General features: G+C 50.4%; 11 protein-coding genes across 11 annotated transcripts; 3 read left to right on the top strand and 8 right to left on the bottom strand.

Annotated features, from left to right (window-relative positions):
- Nucleotides 1-884: 884 nt before the first annotated feature.
- BDV14DRAFT_205608 (uncharacterized protein) lies at nt 885-1655 on the top strand (the record flags this gene model as incomplete). The annotated part of the gene is made up of 1 exon (XM_073774767.1): nt 885-1655. The coding sequence occupies one exon, from the start codon at nt 885-887 to the stop codon at nt 1653-1655; it is 771 nt and encodes a 256-aa protein (XP_073622498.1).
- A 1867-nt stretch (nt 1656-3522) lies between these two features.
- BDV14DRAFT_9609 (ATP synthase subunit C family protein) lies at nt 3523-4272 on the bottom strand. The gene has a single exon (XM_073777929.1). The coding sequence runs from the start codon at nt 4059-4061 to the stop codon at nt 3609-3611; it is 453 nt and encodes a 150-aa protein (XP_073622497.1). The 5' UTR covers nt 4062-4272; the 3' UTR covers nt 3523-3608.
- Nucleotides 4273-6265: 1993 nt separating this feature from the next.
- Nucleotides 6266-6904, top strand: BDV14DRAFT_9620 (uncharacterized protein). Its single transcript, XM_073777933.1, has one exon. The coding sequence runs from the start codon at nt 6462-6464 to the stop codon at nt 6822-6824; it is 363 nt and encodes a 120-aa protein (XP_073622496.1). The 5' UTR covers nt 6266-6461; the 3' UTR covers nt 6825-6904.
- BDV14DRAFT_184530 (uncharacterized protein) lies at nt 6431-10059 on the bottom strand. Its single transcript, XM_073770521.1, has 2 exons — nt 9611-10059; nt 6431-9548 (listed from the first exon to the last, which is right to left on the bottom strand). The coding sequence occupies exons 1-2, from the start codon at nt 9776-9778 to the stop codon at nt 6984-6986; spliced, it is 2733 nt and encodes a 910-aa protein (XP_073622495.1). The 5' UTR covers nt 9779-10059; the 3' UTR covers nt 6431-6983.
- Nucleotides 10060-10184: 125 nt separating this feature from the next.
- Nucleotides 10185-12097, bottom strand: BDV14DRAFT_184526 (uncharacterized protein). Its single transcript, XM_073770520.1, has one exon. The coding sequence runs from the start codon at nt 11414-11416 to the stop codon at nt 10250-10252; it is 1167 nt and encodes a 388-aa protein (XP_073622494.1). The 5' UTR covers nt 11417-12097; the 3' UTR covers nt 10185-10249.
- On the bottom strand, nt 11548-12330 carry BDV14DRAFT_9599 (uncharacterized protein). The gene has a single exon (XM_073777927.1). It carries the CDS (start codon nt 12195-12197, stop codon nt 11679-11681), a length of 519 nt encoding a protein of 172 aa, XP_073622493.1. The 5' UTR covers nt 12198-12330; the 3' UTR covers nt 11548-11678.
- Nucleotides 12331-12405: 75 nt separating this feature from the next.
- Nucleotides 12406-14444, top strand: BDV14DRAFT_184525 (cytochrome P450). The gene has a single exon (XM_073770519.1). It carries the CDS (start codon nt 12614-12616, stop codon nt 14180-14182), a length of 1569 nt encoding a protein of 522 aa, XP_073622492.1. The 5' UTR covers nt 12406-12613; the 3' UTR covers nt 14183-14444.
- Nucleotides 14445-15603: 1159 nt separating this feature from the next.
- Nucleotides 15604-16595, bottom strand: BDV14DRAFT_205603 (BTB/POZ domain-containing protein; the record flags this gene model as incomplete). Its single annotated transcript, XM_073774766.1, has 2 exons — nt 15604-16320; nt 16371-16595. The coding sequence occupies 2 exons, from the start codon at nt 16593-16595 to the stop codon at nt 15604-15606; spliced, it is 942 nt and encodes a 313-aa protein (XP_073622491.1).
- Nucleotides 16596-16992: 397 nt separating this feature from the next.
- Nucleotides 16993-17616, bottom strand: BDV14DRAFT_205602 (uncharacterized protein; the record flags this gene model as incomplete). Its single annotated transcript, XM_073774765.1, has 1 exon — nt 16993-17616. One exon carries the CDS (start codon nt 17614-17616, stop codon nt 16993-16995), a length of 624 nt encoding a protein of 207 aa, XP_073622490.1.
- A 554-nt stretch (nt 17617-18170) lies between these two features.
- On the bottom strand, nt 18171-19310 carry BDV14DRAFT_205601 (BTB/POZ domain-containing protein; the record flags this gene model as incomplete). The annotated part of the gene is made up of 2 exons (XM_073774764.1): nt 18171-18947; nt 19074-19310. 2 exons carry the CDS (start codon nt 19308-19310, stop codon nt 18171-18173), a joined length of 1014 nt encoding a protein of 337 aa, XP_073622489.1.
- A 531-nt stretch (nt 19311-19841) lies between these two features.
- BDV14DRAFT_205600 (BTB/POZ domain-containing protein) lies at nt 19842-21944 on the bottom strand (the record flags this gene model as incomplete). Its single annotated transcript, XM_073774763.1, has 4 exons — nt 19842-20053; nt 20131-20353; nt 21150-21776; nt 21846-21944. The coding sequence occupies 4 exons, from the start codon at nt 21942-21944 to the stop codon at nt 19842-19844; spliced, it is 1161 nt and encodes a 386-aa protein (XP_073622488.1).
- Nucleotides 21945-22457: the final 513 nt, after the last annotated feature.

The raw sequence follows: 22457 nt of genomic DNA, 5'->3' as shown, positions 1-22457 counted from the left end.
GGAGGAGCTTTGATTTTTGGATTAGTGTAGCCAAGTATGAAAACTGTTAGTAGGATAACTTCTAAGAACAGCCTGGAAAGCTTTGGCGGAATGCCTTGGTACATCCCTCCCAAATAAAATGGTCTCGGCAAACCTTGAAGCTCGTGCAAAGCAGATTATTGTTCCAACCTTGAGTCAGTATCCACGGCTCCAGGCAGGGTAGGTAGGTAGGTGCTTCTGCCTCATCATGATCACGTATACCAGCAGAAGCGCTTCAAGGTGTCTGGGTCTAAGCTGCAAGTAGCTGGCTGGAAGACACTTTTCTACATTTCTGTATAGTAAGATTTTACTACCAATCTAGATAGCAACTCTAATGCGCTACCTTCTCCCCTCCCCCTCTCCTCTCATGGTTGCTTTTTCCACTCAAAGAACCACCAAATAGGAATGAAAGGAAAGCTACCTACCTAAGTCAGGGGCAATAACGCCGCCAATGAACCCTAGGCCTATCGACCCGACTGCATGGTAGCTCTCCGCTGATTGATCGCTCCCTGCGTCATGGTTGTACAGAGTACGAGCTCGCGGTCCAGGTCCTCTCGCGGCCTTGTCGCTGTCGGCGTTTGCTGGGAGTCCGAGACATGCTATCCTTGTCGAAAAGCCAACTCATCTCCCTTGTTACTTTTGTGTTCTTTTTGGTTCTTCTCGCTATGGTCTTCTTGTCGTTTTTTGTTGGCATTTGGTTGTTCGGATTGTGCTTTCATGATGGTGAATCTGTCTGGGTTTTTTGGGTTCGTTGCGAGCAAACTTAAGTTATCCAGACGACAAGTTGGGATTGAATCGATAGTCCCAGGCGATTGTATCGAAGAATGTGGTAAGCTACTTGTCATACTAATTTAGTCCCTCGTGCCATGCATCCAAAATCAAGCTCTGCTAATACACCCTTCCTTCGCAACACAGGAGAGGCACAAGGCATCACAGACTCAGACCTACAGTACAGAAACGGCACCGACGTCTGCGCCCCCGATTCCAAACTCAGTCTGAAGCTCTCAACCTGCGACGACTGCTGCCAGGAGTTCCGCGAAACCCACAACATCACCCAAGAATTCATCGTCCCGAACTACAACCGATACCTTAGCCTCTGCCCAAAGAATGATCCCAACTATTCGGCATCCTTGCTCCTCGCGTCAATTTCATCGGTAGATGCGTCTCGGACCACTCTCCAGACCAGCTCTTCTTCCGCAATCCCAACACCAGTCAGTTCACCGACCTCCATTGCGCCTACCGAAAGCGCTGGGTTTGGTGCTGCGGACTCTGGCTCGTCTTCAGAAGCACCACCAACACCCACCCGAAACCTCGGCGTCATAATCCCCGCCGTCGTCATCCCCGTGGTCCTTATCCCGCTCATCTCGCTACTCGCCGCCTGCCTCGTCATGCGCCGCCGCCGCCGACGAAGATTGGAATATGAGCTGCGCGCGGCGGGTCCGTCGCCGTTTGAAGGGAAGGCACAGTTCCACGAGGCGTTCAAGCCGGAGCTTGATGCTGTTAGTAAGTTAAAGAGTGCCGCGTCACCTAGTCTCAGGGATAGTGCAGGTGCGAGTGAGATTGCGGAGTTGCCTGCGCGGGAACCGGTTGCGTTTGAGATGGTTGGGGGTGTTGGTGCGAGTGGTAGTGCGAGATGAGAGGGGTTTTGTTGGATTTTTTGCTCGACTGGTTGTTCTGTCTGGGTAAAAATGGGGGCTCTTATTTATCTTGTAATCGTAATTTACTTCTTTGGTGCCATCGCGAGCCACTGCAGATTTTGCAGGTTCGGCCTCCCTCGGTCTTCAACACATAACCAGCCTAACCTCAAATTCTCAACGTCCATATATGATACAAGAATCGCGACATAATCACATGATACTATATGATAAGAGAGTCGAACATCACATCTCATGTCCATTTAGACCCTCGCTATGAGGCTCTGCGGCTGAGCATGAGGAGCCTATCTTTGGAAACCCTAAGGAGGCTGAGATATATCTCCGCATCCGCAGCTCCAATTCAAGCGGAACAACGCGCACCAACGACTCCAAGAGAAAGTAGAACTAGATCAAAGGTTGATATCCTTCTGCAAAGCAGCTTTATTTTCTACTACTACTCATTTCCATCACTTTCCAGCTTCCTTCTTGCCCCAGTGACAGCACATGCAGACTCACAGGAAGCCAAACACTGCAAACAAGGTCACATGATACATGCCGATAAGCTCCGATTGCTGCATGCCTGATCGTTCAGGCTACAAGTTTGGACCCCGGACTCCGGCATGGCACACGATCGCGATAGCATTTAGTACGAAGCTGGACATTGAGAAGAAGTCAAAGCGGTACTCAATTGAGTCAGATCTATATATTAGATACTCAAGCCTCACCAGTCAAGCTTCAACCTACTGTAGCCATCGAGAGTGACCACGGACGAAACCCGATGCCGCAGCTTAACCACACACACGCACTACACTAAATCCACGCCCCCTCCCCTTGACCGTGGTAGCCTGGCCGTAACCCTCGTCACAGCCATGACCGTACTCTGTATCTAACAACCGTCACTCTGAGCTCAAACTGACCTGACCTGAACGCGTTCCGTCCAGCCTAACCCAGCAACGAATCACAATCTTCACACCGCCAGAGCCCAGCAATAAAACGCGCATACCGTACACTCAAGGCTGGATCGTCACTAGGATCGGTAAATAACAGTGAAACGAAACGGCGCCATTGGCCTTGGCGCGTCTCTTAGTCTGTTACTGGACTGCGGACTTGGGGGATCTTGGTTGCCGGAGCTCCGGCGATAGCTCAGATGTTGGGGATGGGTCAGAGTTTTCAATGCTGGCTTCAAGGTCAATTGCTTCTCTACAGATAATACTATCACTCTTATTGTAAAGCTCATGTACTCTAGCCAGCAATTAATTCATTTAACTTGAGTAATTGAGTTGGTGGTGCGCAGGAATTAAGTTGGGAGGCGAGATGCTGACGTCTACACTTTGTACCGCGTTGACTGAGACTCCGTTGAGGCCACGCATCCGCAAGACTCCGTTCCACTGCAGCTTGCTTGCTCCAGCCAGGCAGCTCCAGCTCCAACAAGCTCACTGCTCAATTAGAGCTTGAGCTCGATTTAAGCTACGTTGCCATTGTTTACGTATCAAAATCAAGAACGGATATTGAGTAGAGGCACTCGTTAAGTGGTCATTTTATGGTCTATATGTACAGTGTATTGCTTGATGACGGGCCGGAAACAAAGGGAAAAATGGTAAAAAAAGATGATAGTGTAGTACATGATAATAAAAAGACCACCACAATTACCTCTATCCAGCCAAATCCCCCAAGGAGAGTTGACTAGAAAAGGCGAGACGAACGTCCCAAAAGAAAAAACCCAGACCGTATCCGTATCCAAATCAGTATTCCCATCGTACACAAAACGGAACCCAGTGTCGTAGTTAAATAAAGTCTCTCAATTGGTGGTAATCAGGATATGAAATACACAGCCAAAAATCTTTTCTTCTATTCCGTACATCTCGTCGTGGTGATGTGATTTTCAATTCGAAAACTCGACTCGGTCATATTTCACAGGATCGAAGCATTCGAATTGGCGTATTCGTGGTTGTTAATTTAGACGTACTTGCACATCATGGCAACCATGAGGTCGAACAGACCAATGGCCTCGACGAAAGCGAAACCAAGAATGGCGTAGGAGAAGAGCTGGCCACGGAGGGCAGGGTTGCGGGAGACGGCAAGGAGGAGAGAGCCGAAAACAACACCGATACCGATACCGGCACCACCGAGACCGATGGCAGCAGAGCCCATACCAATGTTCTGGGAGACCTGGACCATGGCGTCGGCGATCTCAGAGGAGTACTGGCGGCGGGCAGCGAAGCCCTGGCGAGCGGTGGCCTGGATCATGGAGGGTTGCTGACGCTTGACGGTCTGGAAGGGGATGGCCTGGCGCTGGGTGGTGAGGGTGCGCTTGGGGACGGCCTGGAGGCGAGCGGCAGGGCGGGCAACCTTGGAGGTAGCGGCCATGGTAGAGGCCAGGCGCTGAGCGAAGACACGAGAGGCGGCCATTGTGAATGGTATGAGGTTGGTTGGGAGGAGAGAGTGTGATGGGAAGGATGAGAGATGGACTGAGGATGGAGAGGAAGGAGAAAAGAAGAAGAGAGAGAGGAAGGGCTTCCAGGGAAGAAAAATGGGGAGGAAAATGGCCCTAGCACCTAAATACGTTTTCCCGCTTAATTTTCGCCCTTTCGTCCAAACCCTCCGCGTCTTTCGTGCGCTAGCTGTGTTTGGGGGGGCTGGGAAGCCTGGGAACAACCCTACGCCGATGCTCCCATACGCCTGCCGTACGCTGAGGCCTGTAATCTATCCCTATCTGAGCTCCCTGGCATTCCACCTGCCTGCCTGGTTGAGTAAGTCGGGTTCCTTCGGGACGGGGCCAAGGTGACTGAGTTTCGGGCCAACCAATGGCAGCGCCGGGCGTGGAGCGGTAATGAGCTGTCGAAGGTCTATCGTGACCAACAATTGCTGGAGAAGCAGGTCCGAGACGCGGTGGAATCCACTGTTGCTCCAGCCACGACCAGATATGCCCACAAGCTTCCGAGCTTCCGGGGAAACTACAAGCATGAACGTCTTTCTGCTACAGCCAATTGAGTTTTTCACTTTCTGTACTCTACATCCTCATGAACAGCTTCTTTTGCTCTCAGATTAGGGCGCAAGAAGAAATGATGAAATTTTTGCAGGGGCTTATTTTGGCTAAATGGGTCCGATAAAGTGGTACCGCCCCACTTAGTCGCACAGCAACAGCCACTCACCGACTCTCGGACGCAAATCAGCGACCAATCCGGCCCGAATCGGGAATGCGGCTCCACCAGCACTGGGTCCCTCCCCAAAACAGGATCGCTCACCACAGCAAACAGCAGCTTGACCGAGGGTTCGGTTGGAAGGAAATCCTGTCAGTTTCACGTCGGAGCGGTCATGCGCTGCGAAGACGCGGCCAGCAAGCCAGCTGAGTCAGGAAACGCTGTAATTTATTATCGTATTGCGTCTCACCGATTCTCGGTTTGGGAACTGCCGTTCTGGGCCGGGGCCGATCCACCCGAGCAACACCATCCATCCATAGGATTGTGCTGCTGGGCTGGGAGAAGCTCAGCAGGTGAGAAAGCCAGCCAGCATCCTTTCGAGGGGGGCGATGGGCCAGATTATATAGCCTCTCTGGATCCCCCAGATATTCGAAGCAAAAGAGTGCTGAGTGAAGCCGAGCGAGCGGACAAATTTGATCCTCGCTCCTCAGCCTCTCCAACCCGGCTGTCGTCAGTCGTCACGGCTTGGCCATTTTCCCTGTTTCCCCCTGACCTGCAGCTCGACCTCTCACTATTATTTCCGGCAGCCGCGCTCTGCACGCCGCAGTTGCCCCCTTTATTTCGCCTTTGGTTGAACTTATATCTATCGCTTGTCTGCTCGTTTGCTCTGACCTCTTTTTATAATGTGATGCGTATAATCGACAGGCCTCCCCTCCATCACAGTCTCACCCCGGAATCTACTGCGTACCCGAAACCCGCGTGACCTCATCGATATACGAACCCCCCAACTAGCCCAAATCATGTGACCGCCTACGAATCCGAATAAGGGGCACCAAAACAAGCATGTGTGAAGGGCGACGACAAGGTTGCTATTCCTGCGTCCCTGGCTCCGGCGGGTTTTCCCGAGTTGCGAGTGCTCAAGGGAGCTCTTTGTTCGCCTAGAATTCGGGAAGGGACAAAGAAAAGATAACCCCTGTAATAATGCGTATTTATATCGTTCTTCTTGCACCCTGGTCTGCAGATGCAGGTAGGCTTGGGTTGGCAGGCGAGATCGATTCCCGTCACCGGCTAATTGCTATCCTGGTCGCGCGGTCGCATTCGCGGTTGCGGTTGCTAGGGCCATAGCAGGCAGACAGGCCGCCCGGTTGCCTCGGTTATTGCAGCGCTCTCCCCAGCCGTAGTTTTCGCGTCGCATGGGAGCTGCCCTGCGCGTGGCATTTTAGCTTCGGCGCGTGGTAATTGTCCCGCAGGAGCTCGGACTGTTCTCCGTACGTAGTTTTGCTCTCGAGACGCTCTGCGAAAATACGCTGTAGGTTTTTTCAAGCTCGTAGTTGGTACGCATTGTATGTCAACTTTGCAATTTGTGCTTCAAGAGACCAATTGAGTCACTTGGGGACGCAACACTACTCGTCCGCCGTGCTCCGATACCTTGTGAACCGTGCGTGTCTTCGAGCTCCTGCGCCCAAAATCGATGCCTCATAATCCAGGCTTCAGTCTCGGAGAATTATGGCAGGTACCACGGCCAAAAGGAAAATCCATCATCCGCCCGATCTATTCCGACATCACCAAGTCACGTGATACACCTTCAACATCTCTATATCCTCATGAATCCCATAGAACAACGTAGCACGATGTCCATGGAATATCTCACCTCAATTCAGCCCTAGACATGGCGATGGAGCCTTCAGATATGATATTGACCGGGGAAAGGAATAGGAAACCGCTCTACACACCCGAGGAGACCCCCTCCATAAAAAAAAACAAACGGCTCACCAGAACGCGCGAAAAACAATTACTCAAGGCTGCGGGTCGAGATATTAATGACCCGCCGCCGAAACCGGGGCTGGGCGAGTGTTGTGGGAGCTCGTGTGATCCTTGCGTTGATGATTTGTGGAGAGAGGAGGTGAGGGTTTGGAGGGAGAGGTGGGGATTGGATTTTCATGGGAATGAGAAGGAGAAGGAGAAGGAAGCAAAGCATGAGGAGAAGGAGGAATGTATGGCCAGGAAAATGCCGGGGGCTTTTGAGTGGTGAAGTTCTCTTGATCAAGGATTGTGAAAGACTACCCTACTAGGATAAGTTTGGTCTGCGTGGTTGTGATTCATATCTGGATTCCAGTTGGAGGTAATCTACCTAAATCTCTACTTAAGGATGCCATGGTTATACGGCCATACTTACTCGAGGAACAAGAGATCAAGCAGAAACACAAGCAACATCACTCCCATTCGGCACCCGCGCCTCATACTCCAGCAAAAGCTTAACTTCCTTCTGTGCCTCCAGTCGCAAAGTCCACTTCACCTCGCCATTTTTCAGCAACGTCGCAACGCCTTCACCCTTGCCCTTCTCAATATTCAACGGAACCTCATCACCCTCCTCCTCAACCCTCGGCGTTAAAAGCTTAACACCAAGCTTCTCATCCTCCGAAACAGGAGCCTGATCACTCACCACAAGATCAACAGCCACGCTCTTGGAGTTCTTCACCCAGACAGAGCGGCGGAATTTCGCGCCATCTTCTTTATTGAAGAACATCCCTCCGCTCAAAGGCTTGACGATCGGTTTGAAGTATTTAACTTCGATTCCTGGATCCACGCCAAGACTTATATTGAAGAAGATATTTGGAGCGCACTTTTCGATATTCGCGGAGCCGATGAAGGACCCGTCGACTGTTATTCCGACTGTACCCGGATGCAGGGTTAGACTGGATGTATTCTTGACTCTGGCGCGCAGGAACGCGGCTTCGCGGTGTTTGGGGACGATCACGTATGTGAGTGAGACGGTGTTTAGGTCTAGTGTTGCGAGGACGTGGCGGCGCGAGACTAGGGAGGGGACCAATGTGCGTGTGCCGGGGAGGTTATATGTTGTTGTCATGCCGTGCTCTTGTTTGAGGGTGTCTTGGTGGGAAAGGGATGGAGTCGTTGAGAGTTGGGATTGGTTGTCGGTTTCGGCATCGTCGTCTTCGAGCTCGATGGATGTGCTGGGTGGTTCTGACTCTGCTTCGGGCTGTGGTTGCGGTTGTGCTTGGTTTGAGGTGTTTCTGAGAGCACCGAAGAGGCCACCGCTGAAGAGGGATGGTCTGGAGGCTTGGGTAGGGTTGTTCTCTAAGACGTTATCCGCGGACTGCTGAGGCTGCGGTGGCGGCCTACTACCGAATAGACCACCTCCTTGTGAGGGTGGTTGCTGTTGATGTTGCGGTTGTTGAGCCTGCGACGATACAGATCCAAACAACCCTCCAGTTGACCCCTGTGCAGAAGACTGCTGATTCTGCGCCGCAGCCCATCCAAATGCCGACTGCAGTGCGGGAGGCTGAGGGGCCGTGTTTCCAAACAGCCCACCTCCAGACGACTGCGGCTGCGAAGAAACAGACCCAAAGAGACCACCCGACTGCTGCGTGACCTGAGCCTGAGCATTCAGTTGAGTATTTGTACTCCCCAAAGGACTCCCAGACTGTGGCTGCGCCTGTTGAGGTTGGGATGCCGCATTTCCAAATAAACCACCGCCAGTCGGTCTATTCGCACCGAACCCCGTCGCCTCATCCGCGGATCTCGCCCTCTTACTTGGATCATTTACATCCGCATTCCCAAATAGAGAAGATCCCCGCTGAGTCTGAAATTGCGCCCCAGGAGCAGGAGCAGGAGCAGGTACAGGATTCCCAAACAACGAGATCGGCGGAACAACCGATGGCCTAGTCGCAAACAATCCAGATGACGGCCTCGGGGCATCAAGTATCCTCTCCCAACTCGGCGCCGTCGTCTTGGACGCACCAAACCCAGAAACAAGCTTGATGTTCCAAGTATCCAGACTCGGAATCTTCTCTCCGATTCCACTGAATGAGGCTTGTGATGTTGCAAGTGTTAGCTGTGTATCGCGCCAAATCTCTGTACTTGCGTTCTTGAATTCAGCGCGGTATGTTAGTTGTGCGCTTGAGGAGACGGAGTTTATGGCTAGGTCGTAGCGAGGGGTCCAGCTGGGGCCGGGGACGATGTAACTTAGGAGGAGGGTTATCTCGATGGGTTTTGCTTGTTCTTCGGCGGGTTTGTCGGTGATTGAGCTGCGGCGACTTGATAATGGCGTGAGTTCAGTAGACCGAGCCTGAGTATCCAGCGAAACAATAACCATCCCCACACTAGCAGGCCAAAAATGCCTCTGTTCAAACCTCTTCTGCATCCTCTCTTTCCTCTTCACATCTCGCGCCCTAGACCGTTTCTCCTTTTGTACTCTGATATCCTTCGATGCCTTGCGCCGCTCCTTGTCGTATCTTGCTTTGCGCTTCTCGAATTTCTTCTTCAACAAGGCCAATTCCTTCTCCTTCGCTGCAACATCCCTCTCAGCAACCCGATGCCTCTCCCCCTCCTTCTCGCGACGGGCGGTATAAACCGCCAGAAACTGCTGTAATTTCTGTACATCTTTGGTCTCATCGCTTGAGAGGCCCCGCCCGTACGTGTTAAGAATGTCGAGGATCGCGAGGGAGGAATTTATCTCGCTTTTTGATTTGGATAGCTTTTCATTAACGGCCTCGATCTCGATTTGGAGGTCTTGGAGGATGGGGTCTTGAAGACCTTCTTCGTCTTCGTCACTCAGCGCCTCGTCTTCGGAGTCTGACTCTGATTCAGACGGGAATACATCCTCGAAGCTAGCCCGGTTAGGAACTATACTACTCTGTATATCAGTAATCGTTGCATCGCCGGATCCTTCGACGCGAATCGAGTCGCGATTAACGTGTGGGTCTAGGCCGAGGATCGCGATGTCTGTTTGGCCGGGCTGGATGCCTCTGGTCAGTATTGCGCACCTTTCAAAGGTAAGTTGGATGGGGTGATGCTTACCTGGATACTCGTATGAATCTCCCAAACGATGGTAGCTTGGCCCGGCGCAAGAGTGACACTCTTAGTCGGGAGATCGGAGAGGAGGATTTCGGCTGTTGACTCGGCGGTTTTGAGAGGAAGGGCGTATTGGGGTTCGGGATTGGGATCTCGAGGACGACCGAAGACCATTTTGATGTCGTTTTTAGAATATAAACACAGATGCGTGGGTATGCGATTGGTGTCCGACGATCTGGTCGATTTGGCAGCGACGGAGGGTTACCTATGGTCCCGTCGGCGTCCCCGGCCGTCGTATCAGGTCGCGTAATTAGGCTTCCGTCTTTAGGGCTCGCCGATGAGGTTCAGTAAAGCTTCAGCAAAGCTTCAGCAAAGCAACGCGATAGTAGATGAATGGACCGTCCAAGTATACACGAGGTTGATTTCTTGATAGAAGAACAGGGGAGAGAAAGGATGAAAGTTGAGAAAATAACCAAACAGTGCGGGGCAGTGAATAAGTAGCATAGCCCAGCCACAGAGCCGCAGGGGCCACTGGGCTGTAGCCTAGACCCAGTGGGCCAACGAGGCTTGTTGTATGAACTGTTCGTATAGATGCCTACAATCATAATATTGATGCTAAGTTATTGACTGAGGCAGATGAGTCTATCAAAGACTATTCCTCCTCCTACAACCTCCCTTCTCACTCTCACATCCACTGCCCATCCCCTTGTCTCTATCAAAAAGCCTTAACTCCTCATCCTCGCCATCTCGACATTTCTCAGTATTTCCCCTCTTAAACAACCTACTAACCCCCTGCGCAACCAAAACAAGCCCAACAGAAACCCACGGACTCCACTGCCCAACCTCAAACGGCATCTCGTCCGTCGGCAGCGACCTGAATCGGACCTCGTTCAGAACAAGGTTGACGACGAAGACGCCGAACGAGGATAGGATGGAATAGTACCGCAATACGGCCCAAAGCGTATCGGACAACATTGGAGATGTAGACTCAGCGCCTCGGACATGGTCATCTCCCACGGCCACAGATGATCCATAGCTGGATGATGTTTGCCGGTCGCGTCCCAGTCGTCGTAGAAATACCCACCCGCCCATCCAAGCAAAATCAATCTTGCCCAACACCGGCTGAAGGCTCAGTAAATTGACGTGCCCGACTCGAATAAACTGGTACCAAGTCATTATCCAGCTTGGTAGACTCCCCGCCGCAGTGATAAGGAACGCGACGGTAATGCGAAAGGGCGTATCGAGGTGGTTCTCCCAGACTTGGACATCGGCCGGTGAGCGTGCTAGCGGTCGAGTCTCGGGGTAGCAGACATAGATACAATCCGCCGTTGCATTCCGCAGTGTCGCGGCTGTATCAGGGACATCGCCCAGCGAAGCCTCAGCCAAACACGTCGGGCCGGGTGTATCCCCCCTAGTATAAATCGTCGCAAGGGAAAGCACAGCACCCTGCAGGACAAGCAATGTCCAGAGAACAACAATAGCACGCAGATCCTGCTCGACGGACTGTAGCGTCGTCGACCAGGCAAGTAGTGGCGTGACGAGCATTATCCCCGTCGATGTTGTAGCGAAGACGCCGTAGACGTCTAGATCGACTACAGACGATCGCGACCGCGCGATCAGGAATATGGAGTGGATTGCTGCGGCACCGCAGTATGTCATTGCGCTTGCGAGGGCACCGGCGACGAGCCATCTGTGGCGACGGCCGATGACGCCAAATGTGAGGAGGATGTAGAAGAGGATTCGTTGGAGGGGGGCGTATACGCCGGACAGGGGGTAGACGCAGGTGATCTGTTGCTGGCCGACGACAGGCATGGTTAAGAGTTAGGTGATCGTTCTTGGCTTCCGCGCAGTGAGTTTGCCTCTCCAAGACAACAAGTGTAAGCAGGTCTTGTTGAGGCTGAAAAAGGTCCGAGGTGTCTCATTTGGAGCTGGAGTGGCTCGTGTGCCGCTAACAATTTAGCAAATCATCTAGCATATTGGTGTATGTGATGCCCCCACCTGCATCGATCTTTGCCATTTTTGTTTAATCAGGCTGTCCAGACGACATGGAAAATCTTTGTAAGGCAGTTGTGATCTATATGGCTTTGATTGACCGCTCAAAGGGTGCTTGTATGGAGCGAAGCTCCATGAGCGAAGGCGATGAGAAAGTATTGTCCATTTTAGAAGAATCTTGATACAAACACCAATAATAGCGAGCCAGATGTTTTAGCAGCATGCGTATGTGCTGGATTTTGGATGATAAGGAAGTGGTACAAGGAGATGCTGGCTGGTGCAATAGCGTCAAGTTGAGGTCACACAAAGGTTGGGCTGAGCTGGACCCGTGAGTGAAAAGTGCTCTAGATTCATTCAAGTAGTAAGAGGGCAAAAAAACAAACATCCTAAAGGCATTTCGACAGCTAGAGTATGGTATGGTAGAACTGATAGATTGTCTGTTAGCCATAACCATAACCACCAGCCCTAGCTCCCGACATGTATAATAGTCTTGGATTATACGCAACAAGCTATCGGCCAAACATACTTCGTAGTTGCTATATATAAAGCCTTCTGCACGAAAATGTCTGGTGACAGTCGTCTTTGAGCACCCAACACGCATCCAATGCAACGCTGTGACAGAAGTTGCATATATCTTCTGTGATTGGACGCCGATGTCCTCCTTACCTTGTCTCTTCTGCACTGCTCAATAAAAATGACGCTAGCCAAGGTCGACTCGCCAGATCAAAATCCTGGGAAGGAGCGATCATTCGCCAGTTTATCAACTGAGGCGTGGCATGTCGCACCAACCAGTGGATGGGCTGTTATATAGCATGTCTCGGGCTTTCGGCTGAGTCTTTTGTCCGTGCGCGCTCTTTGATTTTGCGGTAGAGAGTAGGCGTTGCAACCATGCAGCTGGTTGCGGGGTCTATGGGCTATGTAGAGAGAGGCTTTGAATGATATAAGAGAAGCATTCCTCGTGGTTGCTTGGGAGGAAGGAACGGCTCGACGTACTCGAAATCAAGAGAAAGCGCAATCATGGGCATCGCGGATCGCTACTTGTCTCTCGGAATGACGGAATACTTCTTCCAGCCATCCTTCCTCATTATACTTCTGTGTCTAGGACTCTACCTATGGCTCAGCCAATCCTCAAAACTTCCACTACCACCAGGCCCGACACCCCTCCCGCTAATCGGAAATGTACATCAGCTCCTCCGCGCCAACTCGATGGAGAAGCTTCAAGAGATGCATGCAAAGTACGGGCCCATCATGACGTTGAAGGTAGGATCCAGAACGATCATCATGCTGGGAAGTCGAGACGTTGTCCGGGACCTGTTCGAAAAGAGAGCCAAGAACTTCAGCAGTCGACCGCGGTTGATTATCATCAGCGAATATATGCTTAGAAATATAGCACCCATCACGATGCCATATAATGACAAGTGGCGCGCGCTGCATCAGATCGAAGCCGTTGCCTTGAACGCCCGCGTAGCAAAGGCAGTGCAGCCGGTTATACTGTCGCTGTCAAGGTGTCTTCTTTTTAGACTTCTTGAGAGTAAAGACTTTGAGCTCCAGCTTCAGGCATTCTCTTGCAATATCTTCACCACGCTGCTGTATGGCGAGGACCTTGATTCGACGCCAGAGGAAGTGGCAAAGGCTATCTCGGGTTCAGTGGCTTATTTCCTGGGAGCTCTTACGGTGCAGAGTAGTCTCGTGGAAATGTTTCCATTTCTAGAGAGAGTCCCCGGTCTCACAGCATCTGCTAAAGCAAAAGGTGATGCGTTCTTCAACGACATTATTCGGCTACACCATCCAAAGATAAAGGCTGCGGTCAATAGTCCCATGTGGACTCTGACGCGCGTCATGGAGCATAAGCGACAGGAGCGGTCGGACATCACTTTTGACGAGTTCCTCGCTGTGCCGATTGAAGCGTTTGGAGCCGGAGTTGGGTCGACACCACTGACGTTGGGGACCATCGCCTCTATGCTCTTGACGCATCCAGAAGAGGCACAGAAGGTGCAGACAGAAGTTGACAAACAGGTCGGGTTTGCCCGTCTCCCAGAATCCTCTGACGAAGAAAACTTGCCCTACCTCCAAGCATTTATCCACGAGACTCTGCGCGTCATGACAATGAGCTCAATCGGTATGCCCCACGCCGTGAGCGAGGAAGACACCTACATGGGCTACAGAATTCCCAAAGACGCCATAATCTTCCCTTTCCAGTGGGCACTGAATCAGGATGAGACAACGTACCAAGACCCAACAAAATTCAACCCACAGCGTTGGATTGACGATCCTTCTCTCCCGCAGCCAGCGGGCTTCGGTTTTGGGAAGCGCGTCTGTCCGGGCCAATCATTTGTCAATCACACGTTGCTTCTCATCACGGCTTGCCTGGTTTGGGGGTTTGAGCTTGAGGGCACCGAGGAGTTTTATAAGCTCTCAGATGGTCGGGGAAGCAGTGCGTTCTATCGGCCACCGACAAAGTTCATCCGATTGAAATGTAAAAGTCCTGGACATCGAAAGATCATCGAGCGTGAGTGGGAAAGTATTGATAGGAGTCCCACGGAAATGTTGAGGAATATCGGTTCGAGCTTGGGGTACGAGGACTGATTGGGTTTGCTGTGCTGGATGAGGACGGTCTGTTGGTAATTCTAATCAGTAATGACGAGATTGTTGATAGCCGATTCGAAAGTCCCGGACAAAACTGGTCGATGAGGAGTTCTTCCCTCAACTGTTAATTTCCACTGGGATCTTGATAATGCGCTGAATGTGGGTGGCCTGCTGGACCGTCATCTAGGGGACTGATGATAGAGAAGCTTGGGGGAAGGTCGTTAGTGGTATGAGACATTACGGCGTTTTCAACAGAAGACCTGGTAGCATTTAGCAGAAAAAAGTAATTCAAAACAAGACTATAGTCTTATTCGAACAGCTAGCCGATATAATATCATGTAGATTGTATCCTGCGCCACCTCAAATGGCCCGTAGAGTCGCACCTTTCCCATTTCCTAATTAGGATACAGTGGATGCTCCTCTAGGGCGGGCTCAAATCTCTCAGGTCCCGACAAAAGCCTCGTCTATCCCATTCCAACAGCGCCGGCATCCCAAGAAATACCATGAAAACCATAACTCACTAAGTCGACCTAACATAAGAATACTCTCCGCATGCCATGCACAGGACTTGCCCGCGCTCAAACCCATTCTCGCCCAGCTGAACCTCCACAAATTCCTCCTGACACTCGGAGCAAAGGCCTTGAGCCAAAACGCCATTGATAAGTCTCTTCATCTCGTTCCACCTCATCGGCCAAGCCATGTTATGGCTCACCAGGTAGGCTATGACCGAACAAGCAATCTCCACGTGCGATACCAGGATGCCTGATGCCACGCCCGTTCTCACAACCGTATACAAATTGGCAGCAAAGACCTTGGCAATGGATTGTGGTCATGTCGGAGTATTTTCCAGTAGAGAGGAGTTCTTTGAATTTGCGCCCTAGAGCGTAATGAGCATTTGTTGTCATTTTGGAGCTTGGGGCAAGTATCGTGGGGAGTATTGGGGTATTCTGGTGTAGCGAGAAAGAGAGTGTGTGGTGGAGGAAGAAAGGGCAGTCGGTTGTTGTGTTGTGTATCAAGTGAAATTCACTCAGATGATTTGAACATAAGCATACCTGCGGAGTTTGATCATGAGTCTAATTGTCTATGGCTCTTTACATCTGAGCTCACCGCGGATAGAAAAGAGCGGATAATGGTTTGCATGAAGAGGGTGAGTTCTAGTTCTGTTCTTTTTGATAATCATAGTAGACTAACTAAGTAGGTGTTAATATGGTACCCTACAGAAGACTCCAAAACAAATCTTATGATGGATAAATCATAAGAAGTAGAATGAACCACCTTCAATGTATTGTGCACTTAGGCCAGCGATAGAATTATTCCTATTGCCCATGCTCCTGCTTTGCGACGTACATAAACGTCCTGCTCACTGTTAAATTCATCTTCACGACCAGCATAGGCACCCAGAAACCCAGATTGAAACCCCCCTAGTCATAATCAAAATCATTGATGTCATAATCATAGCTGCATTCGGCGCAACGAAACATCTCACGGTCGAAATCACCTTCCATGAGTATGATCCGCAAGCCATCGTCGTCAGTACAGTGGTCACACTTTTCCTTCCAGAGAACACGGTTCATGAAGTACGCAACATCCTGTTCCTTGCTTCGGTCCCATAGCTTCTTGTCCTGGACCAGTCGGGCGATTACTGCTACTGCCAAGCTCCCATCCGCTTTGAGAAACTCTAACACTGAGCCCTCGGAGCCATTCTGAACAAGCTTTGCTAAATTGGCTGCAATAACACGAGCGATAACCTGCTCCAGCTGAGAGTCGTGGACTGGTTTCATTTTCATGGCTCCCTCGATGACTTTTCCAAGCCGTGCAAGGTTTTGTTTCTGCTTGCACCAACTAAGAAAACACTCGCCAGCGTATTCCTTCAGAGCCGCTATGCCGTACTTGTCAGCGGCGAGGTAGACTTCCACATGAGTGTATGGGGCTTGCGAAAGGGCGTCGCTCATGGCGTCCCGGAGCTTTTGCCTTTTTCCGCAGAAATCCTCCACTTTGTCTCGTGAACTGGTTAAGCATTTCCACGACTCGATGACATGATGACCGATATTGTACTCGTTGTAGTAGAGGAAGGACAACACGAGCTTGAGAATATTGGGATCTTCCTTGGGCAAGTTGACTGTCTGAGTGGTGCTCTCCTGTCCACGTTAGCAGTCATCCTCTCCAGTCTCGTTGCGTTGCCAACTACCTTAAAATTTCCGTTCATCGCGGCTTCAAAGAACGTCGACTGGGTACAGAGGATGGAGCGGTGCACGTTGAAAGTTTCTCCCTGGCAGGTAATCTTCGTATCGGAGTATTTGCCGGTGGTAAGGAGATTCTTCATTGTTGCGTGAAGGATTGAACCATTTTTGTCTGCGTCTATTGGGCCAAAAATCGTATCAGTGTCTAAATCGCTTGAAAGGGTAAGAACCATGTTGGATGATTTGAGCACAGATATCGTGCTTTCAAGTAGACAGTGGTCGGAGGGGTAGACGTCAGGAAGGAGGGAGAGGCAAGGAGTCTGCCTGGGTGGTGGTGGAAAAGAAGAGAAGAGAATAGAGGGCCATGTTGTGTTGTGCTATGAGAAACTGACTGGAACATGTGACCTGAATGTTTTTGATAATGTTTTTTGTTTATGCTCTGAACCTCTTTCTTTAAGATAGTTTCCAATCATCATATCACTGTACTGGATAGAATAGATATCTAGTATACCTATTTCAAGAAACACAAGCCGCATCCTTTCCCGAATGCCTGCTCCTGCCCCAGATCTCAAGTATACCCTTCCATCGCCCTAACCAGCTAAAGCCCAAACAAGCGCGCAGAACGTGAGCCTAGCACTGACGGATTGCGAAAGTATGAATAGAATAGCAAATCCTGCAAAAACCGCAACGGAACAACCCAGCTTCGAAATCGCCCGGGCTCAAGTAAACACGGAACCCATCCGCTGAGCCAGAACACTCGTCACACTCGCGATGCTCCAGAGGCCCGTTGATAAAACGGCGCATTTTTTCGTCCCTAAAAGCCTGCGCGAGACTCGAAAACCGCTGTAGCAAATACGAGAATAGACCCTTCTTTCTGATCATTGCTTCCTGGGCGACAAGGATGCTCGCGATAATGGTGTCCATTTGCGTATCGCCCGGCGGTTTGCTCTTCATCGCGTCGACCAGGACCTGCAAGTGACCGGACGGGGACTCTGCAAAAACGAACCAACCAAAAAGGCGCTTCCCTGCGTACTGCTGGAGAGGTTCTATCCCATACTTGTCGGCCGCAAGATAGACTCGGATGTGGATATTTGGCGGGCGCTCGTTGAATTTGTCTTTTGCTATGCTGGCTGTTGGATACAGTTCTTCTTGCTCATAACCGTATTTTTCGAGATAAAGGAACGAGAGCATGCAGTTGATTGTCTGGAGGTCGTCGTTTGGTAGGTCGATTGTCTGCGTGAGGCTCTCCTGCATGGAACTACGCATTAGCTTAGGACGCCGTCTCGTCTATCTGGATAATGGTGGCGGGCGCGGGCTTGAGCGACTTGCCTTGAATCTTCCGCTCATAGCAGCTTTGAAGAAAGATGACTGAGGGCATATTATCGACCGGTGGACGTTGAAGGTCGTTCCGTGGCAGGTTATGACCATGTCTGGGCGCATTCCGCTGACGCAAAGCTCGTTCAGCTTTTCGCTCAGATAGGGGTCGATCATTTCGTCGGATTGAGGATGGGCTTTGCGTTGAAGCGAGAATGTATGTAAAGAAGTAAGATGTGCGGTCAGGCTCAAGATGTTGGAGCAGAGAGGTGGTGGGTGAGATTAGAGAAGGAAAAAGGTCGAAGTTGTGTAGGTTTGTGTTAGATATGGCCATTCACTGAACTGGGCTCTCGAAGAAAACAAAACAGCAAAGCTACTTGATATCGCGAGCAAATGTACGTTATTTTATTGTGTCTACTTGATAACCTATATGGATTGTCCTTGAGTAGTAGTCACGGAAGGCCCATACGCAGAACAAACAAAATGTCTGCCGCCTAGTCGAATCGCTTACAATATTGCGCCGCATCGTAGATCTTGTCGCATTTAGAGCAACGGAAACGGCTCTTTGCGATATCGTCGGCTTCTATTTTAACCCAAGGGCCCTCCTCAAAACACCCGCCGCACTTCCTTCCCTTAACAGCAGCATTGAGCATCATAGTCACATTGCACTCTTTCTGCCAATTCCAAATAATGTCGTCCTTGATCAGCTTTGCGAGGACCAATGAAGCAATAGCAGTCTCTTCAGCAAGGAGCCCGAGTATAGCCTTGTTCTTCGATAAGACGTCCATGTGAGCAGCAATAACAGAGGCGATTATATCTCTGACGGTAATGTCGTGCGAAGGTAGCGTAGTGAGCGCGTACTGAGAAATCGCAATTAACCTTTCAGAATTCCAGTACCGTGAGCACCAGCCCTTAAACCTTTCGGCGGCAGTCTCCTTCAATGGAAGGATGTTGTATTTGTCCGCTGCTATGTATACTTTCAGGTGGATGCATGCTTTTGTTGGCACTCCTTTGCCGGCGGTCTTGTTCTTCGTTCTGGGAGTTTCTTTAGCGGTATCCTTGTTGACCGTGTTCGGCGCGTTTTCTCCCTTGCCCTCTAGTTTTTCAGACAGCTTTGGCACCGGCGCTGGCGACGGCGCATTCGCAGGCCCGATTCCCAGATCCTTGATATGTCCGTCGTCCTTGTAATACCCGCAGTATAGGAATGAAAGCACGCGTTCGATCGTCTTGGGTTCGTCGTCCGGCAAATTGATTGTCTGTGTTTGAGACTCCTGGGTTAATTCATTAGTCGTTAAATCCTGATAATATCTAATTTTGGTCAAGAAGGAGGGAAGAGAAAGAGAAGCAAGAAAGAGCAAGCGGGAGAGAGAGAAAGAAACGTGAAGATAACCACCAACTTTGAAGTTCCCAGCCATCGCCATCTTGAAAAAGTCCGATTGGGGGCAAAGGATCGAGCGGTGCACCTTGAAAGTTGCATTCTTGCAGATAATTGTCATATCTGAGTACTCGCCTGTCTGGAAGAGCGTCTTCATGCGGTCTTGGACGATTGGCGCTGTTCCTTCTGCTCCGTTATTGGCGTTGACGTTGGCTTTGGCGTTGTTGGCGCTGGCGTTCGTGGCTGTCTGGGGAGACATAACGGCTTGAATATGGAGGTTGTCCAAGAAATGATTGGAGAGGATGAAGATGGTGGAGGGGTGAAGTGGGAAGAAGAAAGGAAAGAGGTGGTGGTGGGTGAAAGACTTGTGTTATGAAGATTCACTCTGCCATCAAACGAATCAACCGACCATATCCGTCAGGCTTATACATCTGCCATTATACCACTTTCTAAACTTCCAATTCTGTCTTGAGCATCACTGTTTCTACCGAGGTGTAGAAAGCCATGAACTACTAACTGGTAATACTAGACTTTTGACCACAGTCATATCCAATTCTCACCCCCTGACGCAGAGTGGAACAACGCAAGTGGCTATGCTCAAAGGTAGACAAACCCATACCCTCCCATATGACCAAGTGTCCTTTCAAGGCTTGATCATGAACTGCTTACTGCAGTACAAGCAGCTAACCTGCCGCGCATGCAAATCTCCCTCCTCCATCTTAACCCGTAGGGGCGAGTGACAATGGGTGCAGTGACGCGTGTTGACACAATAGTTTATCATCGAGGCTATTCAGCTCTCCTTCTGCTTGTCGCCTTTGATTAAGGTGGTCAAAACTGAGGATGCCAGATTCGGGCTCGTAGCGACTAGTGCTGAGATCGTCTCGTCCTTTAGTAAGTGAGCAACATTCTCGGTGATAATGAGGGTGATCATGTTCTTGATCTCTGTAGTAGTAGCGAGTGGTGTTGTAATGTCAAGAACATCCCTAGCAACCTTGGGGAACTCTGTGCCTTCCTAGTTTGCGGAGCACCATTGTGAAAAGTGATCGGCTGCGAGTTGCTTCAGGGGCAGGATCCCGTACTTGTCGGCGGTGAGGTAGGCGTATAGGTGGACATGTGCTGTGGTCGGCTGAGCAGCTTGTTCGTTGCATGACACTTCTGATTTAGTGGCAGTGGATGGACTGGGTTGTGGGTGGTATTTTGGTCGTCATTGTCGGCTTGCTTCTCTGTGATTGTGTTTTGTTGGCTCTGGTCCTTGTCCTTGTTCTTGTTCTTGGTAGGCCCCAATTCCATAACGTGTCCATCCTCCAGATATTAGTTACAGTATAGGAATGAGAGTACACGCTTGATGGTGTTGACGTCGTCATCTGGCAATTCGATCGTCTAGGTCCGGGCTTCCTACGTACGTTGATCATCCGTTAGCCGTCATCCATCTAGGTAACTCCTTCTCATAGCTGGAGCTGGAGTGGGCCGGGGCACGACTGGGTTTACCTTGAACCTTCCATCTATCGCCGCTTTGAAAAAGTCTGACTGCAGGCATAGAAACGCCCGGTGGGCATTGAATGTGAAGCCCTGGCAAGTGATAGCCATGTCCGAGTATTCGCCTGTTAGGAAGAGATGCTTCATTCTGCTCTGAAGAACTGGTTCTTCCTAGGACGCCATGGTGATTGTTCTGAGAAAAAGGTGACGATGGGTAAAAGAAGAAGAAGAAGAATAAGGGGAGGAAGAGAAAGAGAGGCTAGTCGGTGTTTGTGAATTGTAAAAATCCACTCAGGAATTCAGAATTAGGAACCAAACAGAACGCAAAAAGAAAAATCTAGCAACAGTTGATTCCATGCTATTTCCTAACCTTGTAGCTCAAAAAGTCGAATGATATTAGTATAGACTGCGCGTAGCGGCACATGAATATCACTTAGTCTCATCAAAAGGTTCTGGGTGGACCGCGTCTGCGAAACTGACCAGGCCTTTTATAACACGTAAAACAGTTGCTGCAGCGGAATTGATGGGTCTCGAAATCACCTGCTTTTATCTGAATTTTCAAGGGGAAGTTACAAAATCTACACTTCTCGATGGACATTGCCCAGTTGATCATATCGGCGACCCATATGTCCTTTTCTGGCCTCCAATACTTGTCCAACTCAACTGAGAATTTCCAAATATAGCGACACAGAATCCCATTACTGTCAATAACGGCGGAAATCTGGTCGTTGTTCGACAGGTCCACCGGATGTCTGGCAATGGTCTCAGCAATGTGCTGCATGATGAGATCGTGGCTGGGCGGTGGGAGTGGCATGCGCGTAGCGACCTGTATAACTTGGGAGAATCCAACGGCGTTCCAGTTCGCATGACACCAGTTTCTAAATTTCTCAGCAGTGTGCTTCTTGAGTTCTGTGATTCCAAATTTGTCGGCTGCGGTGTAGACTTTCAGGTAGACGTAGGCTATGCTCGACTTGTTCTGTTCCTGGCTGGGCATTTCTTCTTTGCTGCCAGAAGATTGGTCCGATGCATCATCTTTTTCTTTGATCAAGCTGTCCGTGTCCGTGTCTGTGTTTTGGTCTGCGTCCTCCAGCGGCTGATCTGCCAATGCCGATTGTTGCTCAACGCAACCGGGCTTCAGATTCATGACATGACCATCAGCCTTGTAATATCCACAGTAGAGGAAACAGAGCACGCGTTCAATCGTTGCGGTATCATCGTCCGGCAGATTAATTGTTCGGGTATGAGCCTCCTGGATTAAAATATTCCGTATTAGCAAATCAACTTGACGTGCCGAGGCCTATAACGAGATCAGATATACCTTGAAGTTTCCGTTCATCGCAGCTTCAAAAAAAGGTGACTGGGTGCAGACTGTCGAGCGGTGGACCTTGATGGTCATGTCCTGACAGGTTATCGCCATGTCCGAGTAGGCGCCGGTCAAAAAAAGGGTGCCTCCAATTCTCCTGGGGGATACGAGTCACTGCGGTTGAGTCCGCATTTGGGAGGGAAGCCATGATCGTTGTTGCGATAGTTGATGGTTTGAAGAAGGTCAAAGTGATAGGGCTGGAGGCGGAAGAGAGAAGAAGAGACGTGGTGAGGAGCGGGAGACAGAGAGGCAGAGGGGAATGTCTGTGTTGTGAGCATTCACTGAAGCAACCAACAACAAAAACAACAGATCTCCAATCTGCAGAATCAGCTTCAGTCACATACCTTCTAATTACACCTGCCCTATGCTATCTCGCCATCCCCTCTAAAAGACCATATCCAATTCACCTCATTCACCACGAACCTGCCCCAGAAGTCCATAATAACCCAAGTCCGAACTAACCCCGCCAGCTGGGCTGGTTAGCCTTCACTGTCTCTGATTGTATCATCCTGTGCCAGACTCACAATCCCTAGTCGAGCCAGACTCGGCTCTGTAGCTAGGAGTCCA

The sequence above is a fragment of the Aspergillus stella-maris genome, assembly GCF_047715825.1.
Source record: "Aspergillus stella-maris strain CBS 113639 unplaced genomic scaffold BDV14scaffold_100, whole genome shotgun sequence".
Taxonomy (NCBI): Eukaryota; Fungi; Ascomycota; class Eurotiomycetes; order Eurotiales; family Aspergillaceae; genus Aspergillus; species Aspergillus stella-maris.
The sequence above is the reverse complement of the archived record's forward strand: the minus strand, read 5'-3'. Positions and strand labels throughout refer to the sequence as shown.

What these genes read in the sequence shown, in the direction of transcription:
- BDV14DRAFT_184525 (XM_073770519.1), top strand. Translation starts at nt 12,614, where the DNA reads ATGGGCATCGCGGATCGCTACTTGTCTCTCGGAATGACGGAATACTTC.
- BDV14DRAFT_184530 (XM_073770521.1), bottom strand. Translation starts at nt 9,778, where the DNA reads ATGGTCTTCGGTCGTCCTCGAGATCCCAATCCCGAACCCCAATACGCC. An exon ending in AGATTCATACGAGTATCCAG is followed by an intron (nt 9,549 to 9,610) that starts GTAAGCATCACC and finishes AGAGGCATCCAG; the next exon opens with CCCGGCCAAACAGACATCGC.
- BDV14DRAFT_9620 (XM_073777933.1), top strand. Translation starts at nt 6,462, where the DNA reads ATGGCGATGGAGCCTTCAGATATGATATTGACCGGGGAAAGGAATAGG.
- BDV14DRAFT_9609 (XM_073777929.1), bottom strand. Translation starts at nt 4,061, where the DNA reads ATGGCCGCCTCTCGTGTCTTCGCTCAGCGCCTGGCCTCTACCATGGCC.
- BDV14DRAFT_184526 (XM_073770520.1), bottom strand. Translation starts at nt 11,416, where the DNA reads ATGCCTGTCGTCGGCCAGCAACAGATCACCTGCGTCTACCCCCTGTCC.
- BDV14DRAFT_9599 (XM_073777927.1), bottom strand. Translation starts at nt 12,197, where the DNA reads ATGCGTGTTGGGTGCTCAAAGACGACTGTCACCAGACATTTTCGTGCA.